The sequence below is a fragment of the Pristis pectinata genome, chromosome 3, assembly GCF_009764475.1.
Source record: "Pristis pectinata isolate sPriPec2 chromosome 3, sPriPec2.1.pri, whole genome shotgun sequence".
NCBI lineage: Eukaryota > Metazoa > Chordata > Chondrichthyes > Rhinopristiformes > Pristidae > Pristis > Pristis pectinata.
In genome coordinates this window covers 16,565,279-16,588,744 of record NC_067407.1, presented here as the reverse complement: position 1 = coordinate 16,588,744, position 23,466 = coordinate 16,565,279, and the positions used below count along the sequence as shown (strand labels likewise).

Sequence of the window (23,466 nt, the reverse complement as noted above, 5' to 3'; positions counted from 1 at the left end):
GGAGTTTGTACATTCTCCCCGTGTCTGCGTGGGTTTTGTCCGGGTGATCCGGTTTCCTCCCACATTCCAAAGACGTACGGGTTAGGAAGTTGTGGGCATGCTATGTTGGCACCAGAAGTGTGGCGACACTTGCAGGCTGCCCCCAGAACACTCTACGCAAAAGATGCATTTCACTGTGCGTTTCGATGTACATGTGACTAATAAAGATAGCCTATCTTGTCTTATTTGAAAATGTTCTCAAAATTTCTTTGCTGTTGGTTTACTTAAAAGTGGTGATCAAATAACCTACCTGAATCATTTGGAAGACAAATGGACAGATACATTGATAGCACTGATTACGGAATAAACATTGACAAGAATATTCGTAATAGGTGTACACAGCGATACAAGATGCTTTAAATCATACAGGCAGTAACCTCTGGCATTCCTTCTCTAAAGCTTGGTGAGAGAAGTACATACAAAGGAGTGTCCCTCCCACCAAGCTTTGCTGCAAAAAACTGCCTGATGTTTGCAACCTTGATTGGATCAAAAATTGAAATGTCACACTGCTACAGAAGTGCCACAGAGTCGGAATCTTTCTCCCAGGGCAGAAATGTCAAATACTATACATTTAAGGAGAGGGGGAATATTTAAAGGAGATGTGCAGGGCAAGTTTTTTTTTACACAGACAGTGACAGATGCCTGGAATGGGCTACCGGGTGTGGTGGTGGAAGGAGATACAATAGTGGCATTTAAGAGGCTTCTAGATCGACACATGAATATGCAGGGAATGGAGGGACATAGATCAGGTACAGGCAGAAGAAATTTAGGTTAATTCGGCCTGCTCTATGCTCTACGTTCTAAACCTGAAATGAAAACAGAAAATTGCTGGGAATACTTAGCAGGTTAGGTAGTATCTGTGGAGGAGAAACAGATTTAGCATTTCAGATGATGATCTTTCATTGGTACTGGGAAAAGCTAAAATATCAAATATGGTTAAGTTGCAGAGAAGGAGGAAGGTTAGAGGATGGAGACCAAGAGACTCTGAATGACATGAGTAGTGCCTGCCAAGAGAGGGTGGTGAAGACTTGGTAAATGCAGCTGCTCCACCTGGAGGAAGAACAAAGGAGTAAAATGAAACAAAGCTCGAACTACAATCAATCTTACCAATGAGCAGTTGGGTCAACTAAGTGTAATGTCAAATGTTGGTTGACTCAATCAATGTAAGGGCCAGTTAAACTTTTTAAAAAAAAACTAACCAATTAAGTTCTACTATTCCTTGGCCTGCAATCATGAATTAACAAATAGCTGAAACTAACAAATTTGACAAAGAAGTCCCTTTATTTCCCAAGTAACTGAACATACACTAATGCCAGAAACATTATACTATTCCAAAACCAGTGAGGTAAACAGAATATTTATCTGCAGTCATAGAGATGCCAGTGGAATGTTGCAAATCAGTGGAAAATGCTCCTTTGCAGATGCCTGGGGACTTTGGGGCACAATTTGAAGTACTTGCCCAGACTTCAATTATTGAGTAATAATATTAAAACCTATTTTTGTTCTCTATTGGTCCCTTAAATTGGTTGTAGTTCATTTAATTCACAGGAATCCTGCCCCATCATATTCCACTGCTCTCCTTCAAATTGTTCACCAAATACACTGAGTGCTTCTCCATCTCTGAACCCACTGCAGTCCACCACAAGTACGTGGGGCTGCATAACAGACCGGGATTTCATCATAATGACACTATGTTTGGTACTGTTGCATCAGTACTTTTCATTTCTAAGCCCTTTATGCTTGTTCAGGGCTGAGCAAAAATCTATCCACATAAGGCAATGAAGCCATTATTAGGACTGTGAAGGTGCAAAAACTTTTTACTTTATAAAAGGAATGTAAAGCGTAACCTTTTCAACAGGGAGTCCAAGATTTTGTCTTTGCTAAAGGTGTGTGCTGGAAAGACCACTTGATAGGATACAGATTGCATTTTGGTGAAATGCATTTCAACACTCCAAGGCCATGAAATGAATCCTTCTTCAACTAGTTCCTGCAAACTAATTAAGTGGTGTTTTTGTTTCCACTGGAGTTAAACAGAGAAGTACATTTTACATTTTCTCCCTTCACATACCATTGTTAGATAAATAATTGTAAATGCATTGTGCAGGGGTTACTTTTCAACTTTATCAGAGGTAACTGACAGGAAAAATGATGCCACTACATTTAAAAGCTTTTTATGTAGCTACAGGACACAATGTTCATGTTTATTTATTGCTAGCTTAGTATATGAAGGGAGCACATTTACTTCTTTTACCCAGCATGGTGGGTGAGAAAACTACTTTTCTCTTGGGTGAGAAAACCCTTTATTTACTTACCCTCGAGAAATGGTCAACAAAGCCTGTGTGGCATTTGCCCAGTTTGCAGTCATAATCTAACCAAAAGCCCAGATGCTTTGTCACCCACTCCAACACCCAACCTGCAATAATGTGACAAAAACACAAAGTGCTGGATGCATTCAGCAGGTCAAATTGCAGAAACAGAATCAGAATCAGGTTTATTATCACCGACGTACATTGTGAAATTTGTTGTTTTGTGGCAGCACTGCAGTGCAAGACATAAAAATTACTATAAGTTACCAAAAAAAAACAAAAATAAAATAGTGCAAAAGAGGAATAACCAGGTAGAGTTCATGGACCATTCAGAAATCTGACGATGGAGGGGAAGAAGCTGTTCCTGAAACATTGAGTGTATGTCTTCAGGCTCCTGTACCTCCTCCCTGATGGCAGTAACATGAAGAGGGCATGTCCTGGATGGTGAGGGTCCTTAATGATGGATGGATTCCCTTCTTGAGTCACCACTTCTTGAAGATGTCCCCGATGGTGGGGAGGGTTGTGTCCGTGATGGAGCTGGCTGAGTCTACAACCCTCTGCAGCCTCTTTCGATCCTGCACATTGGAGCCTCCATACCAGGTGGTGATGCAATCAGTCAGAATGTTCTCTATATATATGTGTATATCGATCTATATCTATCTATATATAGTGAAACGGAGTAAACATTTCAGATCAAGGTTCCTTCATCAGAACTGGAAAAATGAAAGTTACAAGTGTATTCTATGCTGCAGAGATGAGGGGTGGAGAGAACAGAGATAACATCTATGATAGGGTGCAGACAAAATTATCAAGTTAACAACTACTTAGAAACTGTCAGACCAAAGTTTAGCTCCAATTACAATAATGTACCTTCCATCAATGGAGAATTCCATAAGAGAGATGTTATTAATTTTTTCTTAAATTAAGATCTGCACACCTTTTCTACAAAGCACCCATACTACTATTTATTATTTCCTCCCCATACAGGAATTTACCATATCATGTCTCTCACACACACACGAACCAACTAACCATTTCTTTAGAAAGTAACATGTCTCTTTGATGGCATCTTAAATGCTCACTTTTCTTTAAAAAAAATCAAAATGTGCAATTAAGGAGGCCAACATCAATCACATACTGCATGTGATCTGTGTCCAAAGTAATTTCTGCATAATTTCAATTAGGAAGTAGTTTTTGCAGTCAAGTGATGCAGCTAATATGCTTATATAAGAATGTAAAGAACAGCAGGAACGAGCTAGTCCTTCCTGACCTACGACAGCCCTCAATGTGATATTTTCATATGCAAATTCATGCTTGCAGCTGGGCTCCACTTCACATGAAACAGGGACAGCGGAGGTCCTGGTAATGATCAGTTATTTGGCTGGCCGACTGCCAAATGGTTGCTAAGCAGCGCCTTCTCTTCAGTCTGTGCACACCAGTGAGGCTTCCTTAGTTTTCCCAGATTACTTTTTAACATAAAGAGCATATAATCAATTCCCACTCTTTGAAAATCATAGTCCTGAGTTTTCATGATCTGCTGTTCAGGAAGGAAAGCTGAGACTTCAATCTGTGTCAACCATTTGCCCTGGAGTTTAGTCTTTGGGTTCAGGCTATCAAGTCATTGTGGGCTCTTCATAGTTAACAATCTGGTCCATCACACTGTGCAGCAGGTAACGTGATCCACTCTTTGATTAGTCCAAGGTTTAACTCAGAATCCAACTTCATATTGTGCCCTCAGCCAACTTACCAGATGGCAATGTTTAACAGAGCAACTGTACACTTACAAGGCATCAATGGCTGATCCCAGCACCCAGACAGTAAGAGACCTAGTTCTCTCCAGTCAGAGTGGTCATGACTATCAAGTAAACCTGTTTTCAAAACATGGACCAAACTGAGGAATTTTGCCACTCAAAGCACCATTTGGAATATGTAATAATGACATAATTTGACTTGAAAATCAAAAATGAAACTGCAGATGCTGGAAATCCAACAAAGATTTTTGACCTGAACCATTAACTCCATCACCATTTCCACAGATGTTTCTGACCTGCTGGATGTTTCTTGTGTTTTCTTTTTTATTACATAGTTTGACTTATTCAGCCAGTACAAATCAGTAACTCTGAGATACCAAGCTGTGATCAATGACTCACAAATATTTATTAGCATCTGTACTAAAAGTCCTGTCCTTACATCCTTGCATCGAACTTCTATCAGACTTCCATCAAATGTTAAAATTTGTTTATTCATTCTTTAGGATGCTGCCTGACTGCAGAATGTATTCAACATCTTCTACTTTATTTCAGATTTACAGCATCTGCAGTTTTTTGATTTCCATTCACTAACTAGAAACAGCTCCATTCTCTGCATAAACACGGGTTAATTCACATGCTAATCCTTCCATTGTCTTACTACCCTATATAGCCCAAATTCTCACAACATGGGTGATTAACTACAGTGTCTTTTGTGGTTGGCACACATTGTAGCTACTATGCACCAATGGTGGGGGAAGGAGCAATGAATGTCTATAGTGGTTGTGGGAGAGCCAATCAAGTGGGCTGCTTTGTCCTGCATAGTGCCAGGTTTTTTTGATATTTTTAAAGCTGCATTTATCCAGGCAAGTGGAGAGTATTCCATCGCACTCCCGACTTGTGCCTGGCAGGAGGTGGTAAGGTTTTAGGGTGTTGGGAGTTAAGTCAATCACCACAGAATACCCAGACTCTGACCTACTCTTTAAGTGGATGCTTCAGCTGAGTTTCTAAGCAATGGCAACCCCAGGATGTAAGTGGTAGCCTCGATGGTAGTAATGCCATTGAATGTCAAGGACATGCAGTTAGATTCTCTCTTGTTGGAGATAGTTATTGCCTGCATTTTTGTGCCACATATCTTATTTGCTACATTTCGGTCCATGCCTGAACGCTGTCTAGGTCTTGCTACATTTAGGCATGGACTGCTACATTTGCTCAGGAGATGCAAATAGAATTTAACATCAGCGAATGTCCCCATTTCTGATCTTCAGATAGAAAAAAGGTCACTGATGAATCAGATGAGGATGGATGTACCTTCACAGAGGGACTTCACTGAGAAACTCCTAAGGCAGAGATGATTGAAACATTTTCCCCAGGTGTCCATTCAGATTTAATAGGGCTCCCTGATGCCTCACTCAAAGCCAAGGATACTCACTCTCAAATCACCTCTGGAATTCAGCTCAGTAGTTCACAATTGGATCAAGGTCAGGAGCTGGAAGAACATAAAATGGGCATCAGTGAGCAGATTATTGACAAGTAAGTGCTGCTTGATAGAACTATCGAACACATCTTCCATCACTTTGCTGATGATTGGGAGTACACTAACTGGTTAGTAATTAACTGTATGGGATTTAGAACATAGAACATAGAACAGTACAGCACAGAACAGGCCCTTCGGCCCACAATGTTGTGCCAACATAGCTATTCCCTCCTACCGACAGAATGCCCATATCCCTCTGCTTTTTGTGAACAAGATATACCTGGGCAATTTTCCATATTGTGGCAGAGATGCCAGTCTTGTAACTGGACTGGAACATCTTGACTAGAGGCACAACTAGTTCTGGAGTGCAGGTCTTCAGTACTTCCGCTGGGAAGTTGTCGGGTCCCATAGCTTTTGATGCATCCAGAGCTCTCAGCCATTTCATATCATATGGATCGATCTGAGTTTTGCGATGGTGGGGATCCAATCTACTTGTAACCCAGCTGAACATGGTTACAAATGCTTCAGCCCCGTCTCTTGCACTCACTTGCTGCCTCTGCCATTATTGGCGGTGGGTTTGTTCTTGGATCCTCCTTCTCCTCCTGTTAGCTGTTTAGTTATCCACCACCATTCGTATCTAGATGTGGCAGAGCTGTGATCTGATCCATTGGTTGTAAGATAGCTTAGCCCTATCTATTGCATGTTCTTTTTGCCGGTTGGCACAAATGTAGTCCTGAGCTGCTGATACCTCATCATTTTTCAGGTATGCCTGATGTTGCTCCCAGCAAGCCCTTCTGCACTCCTCATGGAACTTGATAGTAATCGCAAAGTGACTTTGCAGCACTCTGCACCATGACTCACTTCAAAGATACTTAACGGGATTTAATTATCCCAAAATGTACTTCTTATCACTGGTTAATTGATTCCAGCATGTAACTGTAACTGAATCGATGTAACAAATCCATTTGACCAAAGTTGGATCAGGCTGTCAATGAATTTACACTCTCTATGATTAATTCATTTCTATCTGCATTTAGTTTCTTTGTATTAAGGCCAGTCTTTCCCACTGGTTGAAACCCATGTGCTTTCTAAATCTCACATGGGATCAGATGTCAAATCCTAAATAAAAAGAAACTGTTAGATTAAACTTTTGAAGTGTTCTCAGCATAAATGAGAATGAAGCCAAATGAGTATCAAGTGTAGAGTGTAAGATAAATTAATAATGAATGGTAAATTTGTACAAAGCGCAGGCAATCACACATAGAATACCGGGTCCAGTCCTGAGTGCTACATTGTAGAAAGGAGATTAAAGCCATTGTGTGGATTAGCAGGGAGGATGTCGAAGATTGGAAGTATAGTTACAGGAAAGAAATGAGTTACTTTGGACCAGAAAGGTTGACAATTGATCTAATGAATGGGATTTCCTTCTCTGCGATGAAATTGTGCTTTCTCTCAGCCCACAGCCAAGGGCTGTCGCACTAGAAGCTGCTGTCAACCAAGCATCCAGAGGACACAGCACCCTCCACATCGCAACCGGGACCAGGGTCCAAAACCGTGTACCTCCTGAACCAGAGCATAGAATCATTCCTGATTTGGACAGGCTCTGAACCAGAAAATAAAGGCTATAATACTGAATCCAATGTCAAATCAGATACAGAAGGCAAAACAAAGAGGGAAACAATATCCCCATTGTCAAGAAGATAATGGAGGTAGGAAATGTTTTAAAAAAACTCTGCACTTAACCGTATGTGTTGGGTGGCTGAAATTTGTCTAATTTTCTCATGTAAACAAATAGCATCTCTGCTTATTATCTCTTTAAATTATTCTTTTAAAATTACGATAGGATTTGATTGGCTGAATTCTGCTGACTGATGCCAATGGTTGTGTGGAACTACCAGCTCGTCAGCCGGGCACCGCTCAGATCACCCCAGACTTTTGTGTGAGCATGGTGGAAGTCCAGAACAAGCTGGAAGTCAGATGACAGCTCACCTGACTGTCTGCTCTACAGTGGAGCTAAACCTGCAGCAAGAATGCATTTAACTCATGATAACCAAATACCAACTAAACGTTAATCACAGGGCTTTTAAGTAAATTTTATGCATGCTGTGAATTGAAGGAAATGCTGGAGGATGTATTCCTACAGAGGCACAATAGCTACAACAGAATTTTCCTTCTCTGAAACTCTGTGCTCAAAAGACCTGCAAATGAACAGAGAAGCAGCAACCATGGTTCCGCCATGTCAGAAGTCATCCTCAGAAGCATCTTGAAATGTTAACATAATTCATCACTGGAGTGAAATTCCTACCTCAGCCCTTCATAATGCTGAGTACAGTGGTTACATTAGTGCATGGTATTTTGTAGTCTTTTTATATTATGCAATCTTTCATAGTTTCTCACCCATGAGCCTAGAAGCAGAGCAATGACTCACTGGATCCAAATGCAAGCTCACTGACTCTGCAATAAGCACTTGACTTATTTTATTTTGCTTTAGAACATAGAATAGTAAAACACAGGAACAGGACCTTCGGCCCATGATGTCTGTGCTGAACACAATGCCTGCACATGATCCATATCCCTCCTTTCCCTGCATATTAATGTGCCTATCTAAAATGCCACTATCGTATCTGCTTCCAGCACCATCCCTGGCAGCCCATTCCAGGCACCTACCACTCTCTGTGTAAGAAACTTGCCCTGCAGGTCTTCTTTAAACTTTCCCCTTCTCACCTTAAATGCATGTCCTCTGGTACTTCATTATTTGTTAGTCATTTTCATGGAAGAATTTTAAAGTTTTTATTTATTTAATTCTCCTTGAACAGTTATTAAATGAATCAGAGACATTTTAAAAAGACTTTGACAGCAAGTAAGCCAAGAGTGGGACCTCAGTATGCACTGGGTCCTGCTCCGCATCACTGGACATCTGTCAGATGCAGAGCGTCACTTCAGCCAGTCTCTGGCCCTGGTTTTTCTGTCATTCATTTTTTGGGGATCTGGGGATTGTTGCAAGACCAACATTTATTACCCATCCCTTCATATCCTTGAAGTGAGCAGCTCGTTGGGTCATCTCAAAGGGCAATTATGAGTCAACCACAATTGTGAACTGGAGTCTAGACTGGGTAAAGATGGCAAGTTTCCTCCCATGAAGGAAATTAGTGAACCAATGGGTTGTTACAACAATCCAGTAGTTTTGTGGTCTTCTATACTAATAACTGGGGATTTTCTTTTTAAATCTAGATTATTAGCTGAATTTAAATTCCACAGCGGCATGGTAGCATAGTGGTTAGCACAACGCTTTACAGCGCCAGCGACCCGGGTTCAAATCCGGCCACTGTCTGTAAGGAGTTTGTACGTTCTCCCTGTGTCTGCGTGGGTTTCCTCCGGGTGCTCCGGTTTCCTCCCTCATTCCAAAGACGTACGGGTTAGGATGTTATGGGTATGCTAGGTTGGCGCCGGAAGCGTGGCGGCACTTGCGGGCTGCCCCCCAAAATCACTACGCAAAAGATGTATTTCACTGCGTGTTTCGATGTACATGTGACTATAAAGATCTTATCTTAATATTTGAGCTCTGGTCTCTGGATTGCTTAGTCCAGGCCTCTGGATTATTGGTTTAGTAATTTAATTCAGTTAATTTAACTTGTACCATGACCATATCCCATGTAGGAGAGCACAGACCATGGACGATGTGCCAGGTACTAGATGGCTCAGGTAGAAGGCATATTCCCTCTGGTTAGATTACAAGTGATAAAGGTTCATAAATACTTTGTTAGAGTGAGTTCAGGGACTAGATGAAATTTCTTTACACACAGGGTGTTGACACATGTTTGAAATTGAGCTGATCACCAGTGTAGATGTTCAAATGAAAAATGGCCTGCTGGTGGGTCACTTATTAAGAGGACGATACACGGCTATGGGGAGACAACAGGGCAGTGAAAGTGGTGTCAGATATTACTGGCAAAGAGATGGCACAGATATAATGGGCCAAACGACAGCCTACTGAGCTGTAAGTGTCTCAGTTCTATATCTGCTTCCATGACCGAAAGTTTATTTCCCCACATCTGAAGGATGACCACAGCTACAGAAAGTGTTAGGAGTATGATGTTGTATCAAATCAGGATTGACACATAGGCTAGGAATTAGATAAGCATGATTTAGGAGATGGGTGATAAAGCCAAGAATATATACTTACATCATTCAACCTGACAGACAATGAAAGTAAAAAAAATGGCAAGAATGATAGGTACATTTGATGGGCCTTTCACCATCCAAATAAATGTTATTTATACAAGGATAAGACTTCATAAAACTGTAGGTCAGAAAGCTTAGAGAAGTGAGCCTTGGAGATTAGCAGAAGACAGTACAGGCAAGATATGTCCACAGAAGAAATAATCAGGGACAAACTAGCAGTGGGAGTTAGTGACATTTCAAGTGCTCAACTGCAGTTAGAAAAGGTGTTGTCTATTGTGAATGTGGACAGAATAATTCCATTACACTTGCGCATGTTGGGTCAAAGTGGAAACTAGCCACTGTTTAGAGGCATACAGCATGGAAACAGACCCTTCGGCCCACAGCATACACGGTGAGTATGTCATGGAAAAATTTACTTACAGTGGCACACAGATTCAAAGGAAGGGTTTTTGACAAAATCCAGGGAAAGGAATTGCAGTGACAAACATTCTCTTGGGACTTCAACCAAATTATAGAGCAAAGGAAGAAGAAATAGAACGATCTGGCTCACAGGACCTGTGGCTGCTTTTTAAAAGGCTTATCCAATTCATCCCATCCCCTCACCTTCTCACCACAGCTCTGCAAATGGTTCCCAATCAATTAGTTATCCAACTCCCCTTTGAAGGTCATAACTGAAGCTGTTTACATTCAGACCAGACAACTCACTGTGTCAACTCCTACTTCGTCTCCAACGCTTATGCAGATTACCTTAAATCTGTGCCTTTCTGCCATCAGCAATAATTTCTCAATTTTATTTTACTCCATTGAAACCACTCGTGATTCATAATTTCTATTCTGACCTTCCCCGGGTCCCTCCCCTAGGAAGAGCACCCACAGCTTCTCAGAGCTCTTCATATAACTGACGCCATTCAACCCTGGTTCAATTCAAGCCAATTCCTACCACAACCTCTTGAATCCTTGTCACCCTCCCTAATGTGCATACTTAACAGTCCAATCAGGATCAATAAAGGTTTAACAGACTGCACCTTGGTTTTGGACTGCCTGTGTCCGTTTACAAAGCCAGCATCCCATGTAGTCCTCTCAGTAGCCTTCACAGCCAGTTCTGCCAGCTTGTCACCGAGGAAGCTGGAAAAGGTCACGTGGGCCTTCTCCTGCCCCTGTTTCTTATGTTCCTGCTACTACCCTCCTGTGGTCTCACCACACTGTTATCTCTACACTCTAAGTTGCATCTCCAGACATCTCATAGCATCCATTCATAGTCCATCTGCTTGTGCTAAGTTGCCAGAGCCAATATTTATCGTTCCAGTCTCTCTCCTCTCGCTATCCCTTGAAGCAGAGCACTCTGAATTACATTTCTAAGGCTACAAAACAAATGGAAAAAGTGTCTGGAAACTGTCAGTCTAGTTGTTCCACTTCAACTTTCAGCAGTAAAGCACAGGAACAAATGTTCACTGTGCTCCTTTTGAGATCATATTTTCACCATATTTGTCAGATATATTAATTTTTTGGAAGAGAATGGCATGATTAATAAGTTTGCAGGTAACATCAAAATTGGTGGTGTAGTAGACAGTGAAGAAGTTTGTCTAAGGTTACAACAGCTTCTAGATCAACTGGGAAAGTGGGCAAGGGAATGGCAGATAGAACTTAATTCAGACAATTGTGAAGTAATGTGTTTTGGGAAGTTAAACCAGAGCGGGACTAACACAGTGAATGGCAGGGCCCTGGGGAATGTTATTGAACAGCGAGACCTTGGGATATAAGTACATCGTTTCCTGAAAGTGGTGACATAAGTAAACAGAGTGTTGAAGAAGACATATGATCTGCTTGCCTTCATTGGGTGAGACGTTGAGCATAGGAGTTGGGACATTATGTTACACTTGTACAAATCGTTGGTTAGGCCACACTTGGAGTATTGCGTGCTGTTTTGGTCTAAGAAGAATATGATTAAGCTAGAGAAGGTGCGGAAAAGATTCACAGGAACGTTGTCTGGACTGGAGGGCCTGAGTTATTAGGAGTAACTGGATAGGCTGGGACTGTTTTCCCTGAAGCGAAGGAGGCTGAGAGGTAGAACTGAGAGGTATATAAAATCATGAAGGGCATAGATAGATACTCACAATTTCCCCACCGCCCCCTCCCACCCACAAGGGTAGGGAAGTCTAAAACTAGAAGGCATAGGTTTAAGGTGAGAGGGGAAAGATTTAAAGGGGACCTGAGGGACGTTGTTTAGACAGAGGGTGGTGGGAACATAGAACTAGCTGCCAGAGGAGTTGGCAGAGGCAGATACAATTACAATGTTTAACAAACATTTGCAGAGTACATGGATTGGAAAGGTTTGGAGCAAAATGGGCCAAACGCAGACAAATGGGCTTAGCTTAGATAGACATCTCCAGACATCTCATAGCATCCATTCATAGCCCATCTGCTTGTGCTAAGTTGCCAGAGCCAATATTTATCGTTCCAGTCTCTCTCCTCTCGCTATCCCTTGGTTAGCATAGACAAGTTGGGCTGAAGGGCCTATTTCCGTGCTGTATATGTGTGAATTGTGTGGAACTGCAGGCAAACCACATCCGTACTTAATTCCCCAGGTTAAAGAAATTTTGTGTGGTCCCCAAGCAAAACACAACCTGGGGTAAAAAGCAAGCCAACAGCAAAGTCAATGTTCAATTAGATCTGTCATACCAAGGCCTTTGACGATACAGGAGTATCATCAAATCGCAATGCAAAAGGGAGCTCTCACCCTGAACTCTATGACAACCATTAACAAGCATAGCATATGTTGGAATTTCTTTGATATGAAAGCAGTTTATTTTACATCAATTTTCTTTTACCAATTTGTCTTTATAATCTATAACCTGAATTACACATGGGTTTATTTAGACTTTTTTAAAATCTGCAGGTGCCATTTTCAAAGGTATAAAATGTCAAAACCTGCCTGGATGGCTTTCTCTGCCATCTTCCATCTCCCAGAATGACACGGAATATTTTTCCCCAGCTGAGCCTGCCCAGAAAATTTGGACTTCTAGTCAAGTTACAACACGGAACAAAAACAGATGACTGCGTTCACTCATGGGCACAAGGACAGACCATTTAGCCCCAGAGGACTGTTCAGCCATTCAATGAGATTGCACCTGATCTCTGACCTAGCTCCAGCTTTGGCCTTATCCCAAAGTATGTTAGATTAATAAAAATCTCCCTCTCTCAGATTTTAGATTAATGCTGACTTAACATCAACCATCATTTACAAATGAAAATTTCAGACTTGTCCTTCAGTCTTTCATATGTTAATGATCTGGATAATGGAATTGATGGCTTTGTGGCCAAGTTTACAGATGATACTAAGATAGGTGGAGGAGCAGGTAGTGTTGGGGAAGCAGGGAGTCTGCAGAAGGACTTGGACAGGGCGGGAGAATGGATAACGAAGTGGCAGATGGAATACAGTGTAGGGAAGTGTACGGTCATGCACTTTGGTAGAAGGGATAAAGGTGTAACCTATTTTCTAAATGGGGAGCAAATTCAGAAATCGGAAGTGCAAAGGGACTTGGGAGTCCCAGTGCAGGACTCGCTAAAGGTTAACTTGCAGGTTGAGTCGGTAGTGAGGAAGGCAAATGCAATGCTAGCATTCATTTCGAGAGGACTAGAATATAAAAGCAAGGATGTAATGCTGAGGCTTTATAAAGCGTTGGTCAGATCACGTTTGAAATATTGTAAGCAATTTTGTGCCTCATATCTAAGGAAGGATGTGCTGGCATTGGATAGGGTCCAGAGGAGGTTTACAACAATTATCCCAGGGATGAAAGGGTTAACATATTAGGAGCGTTTGATGGCTCTGGGCCTGTACTCACTGGAGTTTAGAAGAATGAGGGGGGATCTCATTGAAACCTACCAAATATTGAAAGGCCTGGATAGAGTGGACGTGGAGAAGATGTTTCTAATTGTGGGAGAGTCTAAGACCAGGGGGCACAGCCTCACTGTGCCCCAGAATAAAAGGATGCCCCTTTAGAATAGAGACGAGCAGGAATTTCTTTTGGCAGAGAGTAGTAAATCTGTGGAATACATCACCACAGATGGCTGTGGAGGCCAAGTCATTGGGTATATTTAAAGCGGAGGTTGATAGGTTCTTGATTAGTAAGGGCGACAAAGGTTATAGGGAGTAGGCAGGAGAACGGGGTTGAGAGGGAAAAATAAATCAGCCATGATCGAATGGCAGAGCAGACTTGATGGGCTGACTGGCCTAATTCTGCTCCTATGTCTTATGGTCTCCCACACTCGTGATTCCTTACTTCACCACTGAAAAACTTGATTTGAGGATATGTCTCCTATCAACGGTAAATTCTTGAAGGCACGTGAATCAATACGATCTCAAAAATTTATCTCCATATTGTGTATCAATTTAAACAAATTCTTGTGCATGAGTTTCAAAATGAATTTTATATTACCAATGATAAAGTTGCAGTTGAGAGTTGCTTGCCAGTCAAACGGAGACTAATATTTCAACATTTCTCACTTTAATTATCTTTCTGAATGTTTGGAAGTTTCTCAGCCTTTGCTTCTTAGAGGTTTGCATTTCCTTCCAGTCTCTCAATCTGAATGCTCTAATGTCATTGCAGACAATCCTCCATGTAAATAACTAGCTGAGAACTGGGAAAATCCACTCAGCATGGTAACCAAGGTGAAAAATATAACTCACAGTGTAACAAATCTTTTTTTACCGCTATCTTTGCTTTCTTCTGCACAGGTTGCCAGTGAGACAACAGCCAAAGCATCTATGTCAATACCAACAAACGAAAAATGTTTGAGGGAAGTGCCTAGGATGGTACAGCTCATGACCTGGGTTCAATCCTGACTTCAAGTACTGACTGCGTGGTGTTTTCACATTCTCCCTTCAACATGGATTTCCTCTATGTGCTCCATTTTCTCCTCCCACATCCCAAAAACTTGCGAGTTGGTAGGTTAATTGGCCATTGTAAGTTGCCTCTAGTATAGGTGGATGATTGAATCTGGGGAGAGTCGATGGGAATGTAAAGAGAATTAAAAAATGGATCCAATGTCAATGAGTGCCTGATGGGCAGCATGAACCCAGTGGGCCAAAGGTCCTGTTTCCATGCCACATAACTCTATGGCTCATCCACCTGTCTTTCCTCTCTGGCACACAATGGCCCAATGGCTCACGAAACAAGCCACACTTCTGCGCCTTCCTGTCAGGGGATATCGTTGTTTAATGACATTTTTGCCTGGGATCAGAGTCAGCCAGAGTTACCCTGGTGAGAGTGAGGCAGTATGATGCTAAACAGTGGTAATCCAGCATTGAACAATCTTGAATCTTTGACCTCTGGTTGTTGGCCACAATGTACTTCCCTTGTGCTACTTTCCCTCAGATGCGCTGCCAGCACCAACACAGACTGAGTCCATTTTCACTCACTAATTTTAGACAACCACAATTAAAAATATTGCCATTGATCAAAATGTTCACGATTGTCAAGTGCTTTATTGTACACATATGATAACTGACTAGACTGCAGTCTCAAGAAACTATTATATCTGTTTTCAATAATTCAACTTTAAAAGAAATTATTCCGTAAATATCAATTCAATGAAGATTATAGATCTGCTTATACCAAATAGCATTCATTTAAGTCCATTCATTTTATTAATAGATTCAGACAAGGAAAAAAAAACTAGTTGACAGATTTCTTAATGATTTCTTAATGTATCCTGTAAAGATTTATACCAGAGCTTATGTCCACACGTCATGGATTTCAGTGGCCGCATGTATTACTCAAGCATTGGCTAAACCAGCTGAAGCAGAGTAGTGCTGAATTCCCAATTTCCCCAGAAAGTCAGAGACCTTGGTTTTATTTTCTTCTTTCTATCCAGGTTGAAGGGACATTTTAAAACTGTACAAACTTGTCATAGAGGTCAGATAAGCCCAGAGCTTCAAATTCTTGGTGTAACTCACACCCTGATGTAAATTCTTTCACGGCAAAGTCTGTAAGCCTAAAACAGAAATAGATTTTTTTAAAATCCATAACTCTCACCCAATGTTCAGAATGTCCCTATTAATCTGGTCTGACACTCCAGAATGTGACGACCATTGATGGGTTTTACCTCTGCTGGCCTGCTTGAAGTTTTTCTTCACAAAGAACACTTATCATCTTTTCTTTGCATCTTTTTCCACTGGAGTCCACATCCACCTTGGTGGTTTTCTGGAGAACTAGATAATCCTTCCATTTAAAGAACAAAATAAAAACATGAGTTAAGTTACAAAGCAGACAGTGCAGACAGTATTTGAGCAATGTAATTTTGAAAACAGTCTGTTATAGTGAATTTTCTCAACTTTTGGCCTTTATTAGATCATTTTTAACTGAAAGGCTATTTCATAGGAATTTAGCGTAACAGAGCATCACACTGATCTGCAGAGCATGCACTCATCTCCAGCAGATGTACAAGTATCAAACTCAAAATGGCAGGCAGAAATAAATTCCCAATAATTCAACAAGTTTATCACATGCTTACATCAAGTTTGAAGGCCAGGAAGATCTCAGATTTGAAACCTGGTTGGTACCGATTTTACTGATCTTGGCTGGATTGGTACTAGGGCAACAAGTGACTTCAACATCCTCGGGTTTGAAGAAAGGGTTTGTTATCAAGTGGAACTTCTCAAAGACCCTGTGTCAGGGAAGTGCAGAACCTGGACTTAACTAGACATGAATCTCATAGTGAATCTAGTGGCACCTGAACCAGCAAGGAAACAACATCCTTGGAGGACTGTCTGGTTGAGAATATTGGCGAGAAAAAGAACGGAGCATAACTGAAGAAAAGATACATGTTAAATCACATCACTGAAAATGAAATGGTAATACCTTGATATCTTTCTTCTCCCCTTGTAGAAGAATTAATATAAGTTTGCCCATGAACATCAGTCTTCCTGTGAGTCTTAGGTCAGAAGTCCACTTTTCTATGCTTCTGATGTACTTTCCTTTGGCTCTCATGTGATCTAAATGCAAAAGGGCCATCCATGTACCATCATCAGCATTGGTCTGGTGCTGTTGGTTGTCTCCTTCATCAGCCTCACCCACTGTTGGCTGACCCAGGCTGTTCTCAGTGTTCTGCTGGAGCCACGTCATCAGCTCATAGACCATGGGCTGGGAGAGAAGGGTCTCTGCGTACCGCAGCAAGTTTTGTTTCAAATCAGAGCACTGCTTGCGACTAAGTTGATCTGAGCTGATGGAGATATCTGGCAGACAGTATGGGTAGCCAGGGGATAACTGAAAAGTAACTTTGAACTGCATTTTCTTTGTGTGGTGTTCACAGATGTCACAGATTTGGAAAGTAATCCCTTCAGATTCTGCAATACATTGGAAAAATTATGAAGTTAGCACTGATTTCCTAAAGTTAACACTGATATCTGAAACTTTCCCACATACATCTTTCTCAAAATAAAAAAATGGCAGGGATTTCTCAGACAGATAAATACTCTGTTATTTTCAACTTCTTAATTATTTCTTTTTTTTCCCCGTGCATTCAAAAACCAGGTGGAAACAGCTTACTCAGATTGCACACAGGAATGGCACTGAAGCAGACACAGACATAAGGTGTACCCCTTGCAATTCTAAGACAGCCTGAAGCCACCCCAATAATTCAACACTCTAGGCCAGGAAACTCTAGTCCTGTTACTTAGTCACTGATTGCTCCCATTTGAAATCTCCAGGCTTTGAAAACTGAGTCAATCTCATGGTTGCTCCAACGTTGATGGATAATTCCCAGATTAGATCAGTTAATATAACGAATGTAAGACTGTTGTACATTTTCAGAATATAAAAGTACAAATTCATAATAAGGCATCTTTCATGATTTTGGGATCACCCAAAATGTGTTAGTGACAGAGAACATTTTAATTGCAGCTATCATGTAGGCAAATCCTGGAGTCAAGTTGATCAAAGTAAAGTCCCCCATATAGCAGTAGGAAATTAATTGATTTGGAGGGGGAGGGGGAGGGGGAGGGGGGAGGGGGAGTTGGGGGGGGGGAGGGGGGAGTTGGGGGGGGGAGGGGGGAGGGGGGAGGGGGGGAGTGGGGGGGGGGGGGGGAGTGGGGGGGGGGGGAGGGGGAGGGGGAGGGGGGAGGGGGGGGGGGGGAGGGAGGGAGGGAGGGGGGAGGGGGAGGGGGAGGGGGAGGGAGGGGGGGAGGGGGAGGGGGGAGGGAGGGGGGGGAGGGAGGGGGGGAAGGGGGGAGGGAGGGGGGAGGGAGGGGGGGAAGGGGGGAGGGAGGGGGGAGGGGGGGGAGGGAGGGAGGGGGGGGGGAGGGGGGGGAGGGAGGGGGGGGGGAGGGGGGGGAGGGAGGGAGGGGGGGGAGGGAGGGGGGGGGGAGGGAGGGAGGGAGGGGGGGGGGAGGGAGGGAGGGAGGGAGAGGGAGGGAGGGAGGGAGGGGGAGGGAGGGAGGGAGGGAGGGGGGGGAGGGAGGGGGAGGGAGGGGGAGGGAGGGAGGGGGAGGGAGGGAGGGGGAGGGAGGGGGAGGGAGGGGGAGGGAGGGGGAGGGAGGGGGAGGGAGGGAGAACGAGGGAGGGGGAGGGAGGGGGAGGGAGGGAGGGGGGAGGGAGGGGGGAGGGAGGGGGAGGGAGGGAGGGGGGAGGGAGGGGGAGGGAGGGAGGGGGGAGGGAGGGGGAGGGAGGGAGGGGGAGGGAGGGGGAGGGAGGGAGGGGGAGGGAGGGGGAGGGAGGGAGGGGGAGGGGGAGGGAGGGAGGGGGAGGGGGAGGGAGGGAGGGGGAGGGGGAGGGAGGGGGGGAGGGAGGGAGGGGGGAGGGAGGGGGGAGGGAGGGGAGGAGGGAGGGGAGGGGGAGGGGGGAGGGAGGGGAGGGGGAGAGGAGGGTGAGGGAGGGGTGAGGGAGGGGAGGGGGAGGGGGGGGAGGGGGAGGGAGGGGAGGGGGAGGGAGGGGAGGGGGAGGGAGGGGAGGGGGAGGGAGGGGAGGGGGAGGAAGGGGAGGGGGAGGAAGGGGAGGAAGGAGGGGGGGAGGAAGGGGAGGGGGAGGGGGGGAGGACGGGGAGGGGGAGGGGGGGAGGACGGGGAGGGGGAGGGGGGGAGGAAGGGGAGGGGGAGGGGGGGAGGAAGGGGAGGGGGAGGGGGGGAGGAAGGGGAGGGGGAGGGGGGAGGAAGGGGAGGGGGAGGGGGGAGGAAGGGGAGGGGGAGGGGGGGAGGAAGGGGAGGGGGGGGAGGAAGGGGAGGGGGAGGGGGGAGGAAGGGGAGGGGGAGGGGGGGAGGAAGGGGAGGGGGGGAGGAAGGGGAGGGGGAGGGGGGGAGGAAGGGGAGGGAGGGGGGAGGAAGGGGAGGGGAGGGGGGGAGGAAGGGGAGGGGAGGGGGGGAGGAAGGGGAGGGGGGGAGGAAGGGGAGGGGGGGAGGAAGGGGAGGGGGGGGAGGAAGGGGAGGGGGAGGAAGGGGAGGAGGGGAGGAGGGGAGGAGGGGAGGAGGGGAGGAAGGGGAGGAGGGGAGGAAGGGGAGGAGGGGAGGAGGGGAGGAGGGGAGGAGGGGAGGAAGGGGAGGAGGGGAGGAGGGGAGGAAGGGGAGGAGGGGAGGAAGGGGAGGAGGGGAGGAGGGGAGGAGGGGAGGAAGGGGAGGGGGAGGAGGGGAGGAAGGGGAGGGGGAGGAGGGGGGGAGGGGGAGGAGGGGGGGAGGGGGAGGGGGAGGAGGGGGGAGGGGGAGGGGGAGGAGGGGGGGAGGGGGAGGAGGGGAGGAAGGGGAGGAAGGGGAGAGGAAGGGGAGGGGGAGGGGGGGAGGAAGGGGAGGGGGAGGGGGGGAGGAAGGGGAGGGGGAGGGGGGGAGGAAGGGGAGGGGGAGGGGGGGAGGAAGGGGAGGGGGAGGGGGGGAGGAAGGGGAGGGGGAGGGGGGGAGGAAGGGGAGGGGGAGGGGGGGAGGAAGGGGAGGGGGAGAGGGGAGGAAGGGGAGGGGGAGGGGGGAGGAAGGGGAGGGGGAGGGGGGAGGAAGGGGAGGGGGGAGGAAGGGGAGGGGGGAGGAAGGGGAGGGGGGAGGAAGGGGAGGGGGAGGGGGAGGAAGGGGAGGGGGAGGGGGAGGAAGGGGAGGGGGAGGGGGAGGAAGGGGAGGGGGAGGGGGGGAGGGGAGGGGGAGGGGGAGGGGGGAGGGAGGGGGGAGGGGGGGGAGGGGGGGAGGGGGAAGGGGAGGGAGGGGGGGAGGGGGGAGGGGGAGGGGGGAGGGGGGAAGGGGAGGGAGGGGGAAGGGGAGGGAGGGGGGAAGGGGAGGGAGGGGGGAAGGGGAGGGAGGGAGGGGGGGGAGGAGGGGGGAAGGGGAGGGAGGGAGGGGGGAAGGGGAGGGAGGGAGGGGGGAAGGGGAGGGAGGGAGGGGGGAAGGGGAGGGAGGGAGGGGGAAGGGGAGGGAGGGAGGGGGGGGAGGGAGTGAGGGAGGGGGGGGGGGGAGGGAGGGAGGGAGGGAGGGGGGGGAGGGAGGGGGGAGGGAGGGGGGAAGGGGAGGGAGGGAGGGAGGGGGGGGGAGGGAGGGGGGAGGGAGGGGGGGAGGGGGGGGAGGGGGGGGGGAGGGGGGGGAGGGGGGGGGAGGGGGGGGAGGGGGGGGAGGGGGGAGGGGGAGGGGGGAGGGGGAGTGGGGAGTGGGGAGGGGGAGGGGGGAGGGGGGAGGGGAGGGGGGAGGGGGGAGGGAGGGGAGGGGGAGGGGGGATGGGGGAGGGGAGGGGGAGGGGGGATGGGGGGGAGGGGAGGGGGAGGGGGGATGGGGGGAGGGGGAGGGGGAGGGGGGAGGAGGGGAGGGGGAGGGGGGAGGAGGGGAGGGGGGAGGGGGGAGGGGGAGGAGGGGAGGGGGGAGGGGGAGGGAGGGGAGGGGGGAGGGGGAGGGAGGGGAGGGGGAGGGGAGGGAGGTGGGGGTGACAGTTCCCTTGCACCAACACTGAATGCAAGGATCTTGGCCTTGAACACATCCCCGGGAAGAAGGGGAGGGAGCAGCCTCTTTTGGTTTTGGTTCCTTGCAGCAGCGCCGGGTGCATCCTCAGGGCCTGCAGTCCCTCACCTGACTGGGAGAGAAGTTGGAAGTCGCCGTTGTAAATGGCCCGGAGGGCGGCCGCCTCCTCCTCGGCGGCCATGGAGTGGGTTCCGGGGCGGGGGCTGGAGAGCTCTTCCGCCGCTCAAGGCTCGGCGAGCGCTGGAGCAGCTGCAGTGCGGGGTGTCGGTGAGAGAGGGCGACCGGCCGGACTGCTGCCGATCAATGCTGCTTGTTTCACCAGTACCAAAAAACGCTTAAACACTGAATGGAATTTGCAAACAAATGGGGGTCTATTTTGATATTTGTGGGAAATGCACGATTTGTAATGTAGGTGCAGTGGGAGTTGGCATAACTCACTCCTCCTGCAGCAGCGAACGCTGCCGTTTGTACAAAGGGCTTGAGTTCACCAAAATCATTGCCAGGTGCTTCAGTTGAGCGTGAGGAAATGGTGTGAGGTATTAGAGCAGATGGCTAAAAAGTTCGTTTAGATTAGCTTGGCCAAAAGATTTTAGGGTAATTTTCAAAAGTGAAGGAGAAGCAAAGAGCTTTATCATTATTATATTTCCTTACGATATAGAAGGGGGCCATTTCAAGTTTATTGTCATAGGCATACATACCCAGGGTATAAATGCCATGAAAATTAGCTCTTTGCAGCAGCAACACAACCTGGCAAACGTAAGTTAACATAAACTTAACATAAATTATTCATAACTTGCACAACAAAATAAACATAACATCAGTACAAGTTGATATTTGTTTAGATATTTATTTATTAGTCACATGTACATCGAAACACACAGTGAAATGCATCTTTTTGTGTTACTGAGAACGTGCTGGGGGCAGCCTGCAAGTGTCACCACTCTTCTGGCGCCAAAATAGCATGCCCACAGCTCATAACCTGTCCGTCTTTGGAATGTGGGAGGAAACTGGAGTACCGGGAGGAAATCCATGCAGACACATGGGGAGAACATACAAACTCCTTACAGACAGAGAGAAAAAGAAATCTAGTCCAATGTAGTGTTAGGGTTTTTCAGGTCGGTTCAAGAATCTGATGGCAGTGGGGAAGAAACTGTTGTTGAACCTTGAGGTGTGGGTCTTCAGGCTCCTGTACCTCCTACCTGATGGCACCATCAGCCCATCAAATCTATGCCAGTTTACAGAGCAGACTTACAAGCAGGCACAGTAGTGTAGCGGTTAGGGTAACACTATTACAGCGCCAGTGACCCGGGTTCAATTCCGGCTGCTGTCTGTGAGGAGTTTGTACGTCCTCCCCGTGTCTGCATGGGCTACCTCCAGGTGCTCCGGTTTCCTCCCACATTCCAAAGACGTACGGGTTAGGAAGTTGTGGGCATGCTATGTTGGCGCCGGAAGTGTGGCAACATTTGCGGGCTGCCCCCCAGAACCATTCTAGCAAAAGATTCATTTCACTGTGTGTTTCGATGTACATGTGACTAATAAAGAGATCTATTCCCCACTAATTATCCCTGTAACCTTTACTTCGCACATTCCCATCAACTCCCCCCAGATTCTACCACTCACCTACTCACTAGGGGAAATTTATAGTGGTTAATTAACCTACAAACTGGCACATATTTGTTATGTGGAAGCAAACTGGAGAGCCCAGAGGAAACCCACGTAGTCACAGGGAGAATGTACAAACCTTATACAGACAGCACCAGAGCTATGGATCGAACCTGGGTCGCTGGAGCTGTGAGGCAGCGGCTTTACCAGGTGCACGGCTGTGCCACCCAAATGGAGAAAATTCCCAGCTCAAGGCCTTGGCAATTGAAGTCATGATCACCAAATATTAGAAGGATTAAATTCAGGTGCCTAGAGTTGGAGAAACACATGGCATCCCCAAAGGTTATAGGGCATTATAATGTTGCAACAAAGCAGATCTCACTCAAGGTTTACACTGAAATATCACTATGGTATCAAACCTTGTTTGAAAGGGCTTTAAAACTTTGTTTATGCTGATGCAAGTGGAATACTCCCTCACACAACTTCAAGATACTCAGAATTTTACCTCTAAAGATAAAGGTTCTCTGAGCAGAGGGATGGTCAGCATTTCAGATCGAGACCCTGCATCAGGACCGGCTGGCTCCATCCGCCCATCATCTCCCTCCTCACCTGGTTCCACCTATCAGCTGCCAGCCCCTGCCTCACCCCTCCCTCTCACCTCTACACTCTCAGTCCGGGTGCAGGTTCTGGACCTGAAACATCAACCATCCCTCTGCCTCCACAGATGCTGCCTGACCCACCAAGTTCCTCCTGCAGTTGGTTTGTCACTCCTGCCAGCACCATCATGGACAAATGCATCTGCAATAAGTAGAATTAGAATTATGATCACTATCACTCACCATTCTCTGAGTAAAAAACTTACCCCTGACACCTCCTCTATGCCCACTCCCCATCACCTTAAACCTATGTCCTCTTGTGGCAACCATTTCAGCCCTGGGAAAAAGCCACTGACTATCTACCAGATCAACGCCTCTCATCATCTTATACACCTCTATCAGATTCCCCCTCATCCTCCGTCTCTCCAAGGAGAAAAGGCCGAGTTCCCTCAACCTGTTTTCATAAGGCATGCTCCCCAATCCAAGGAGCATCCTTGTAAATCTTCTCTGCACCCTTTGTATGGCTTCCACATCCTTCCTGTAGTGAGGCGACCAGACTGAGCACAGTACTCCAAGTGGAGTCTAACCAGGGTCCTATATAGCT

General features: G+C 46.8%; 1 protein-coding gene across 1 annotated transcript; it reads right to left on the bottom strand.

Moving 5' to 3' along the window:
- Positions 1-15,217: 15,217 nt before the first annotated feature.
- Positions 15,218-20,955, bottom strand: rwdd3 (RWD domain containing 3). Its single transcript, XM_052012342.1, has 4 exons — positions 20,773-20,955; positions 16,613-17,097; positions 15,858-15,973; positions 15,218-15,746 (listed from the first exon to the last, which is right to left on the bottom strand). The coding sequence occupies exons 1-4, from the start codon at positions 20,843-20,845 to the stop codon at positions 15,641-15,643; spliced, it is 780 nt and encodes a 259-aa protein (XP_051868302.1). The 5' UTR covers positions 20,846-20,955; the 3' UTR covers positions 15,218-15,640.
- Between the last annotated feature and the right edge of the window lie 2,511 nt (positions 20,956-23,466).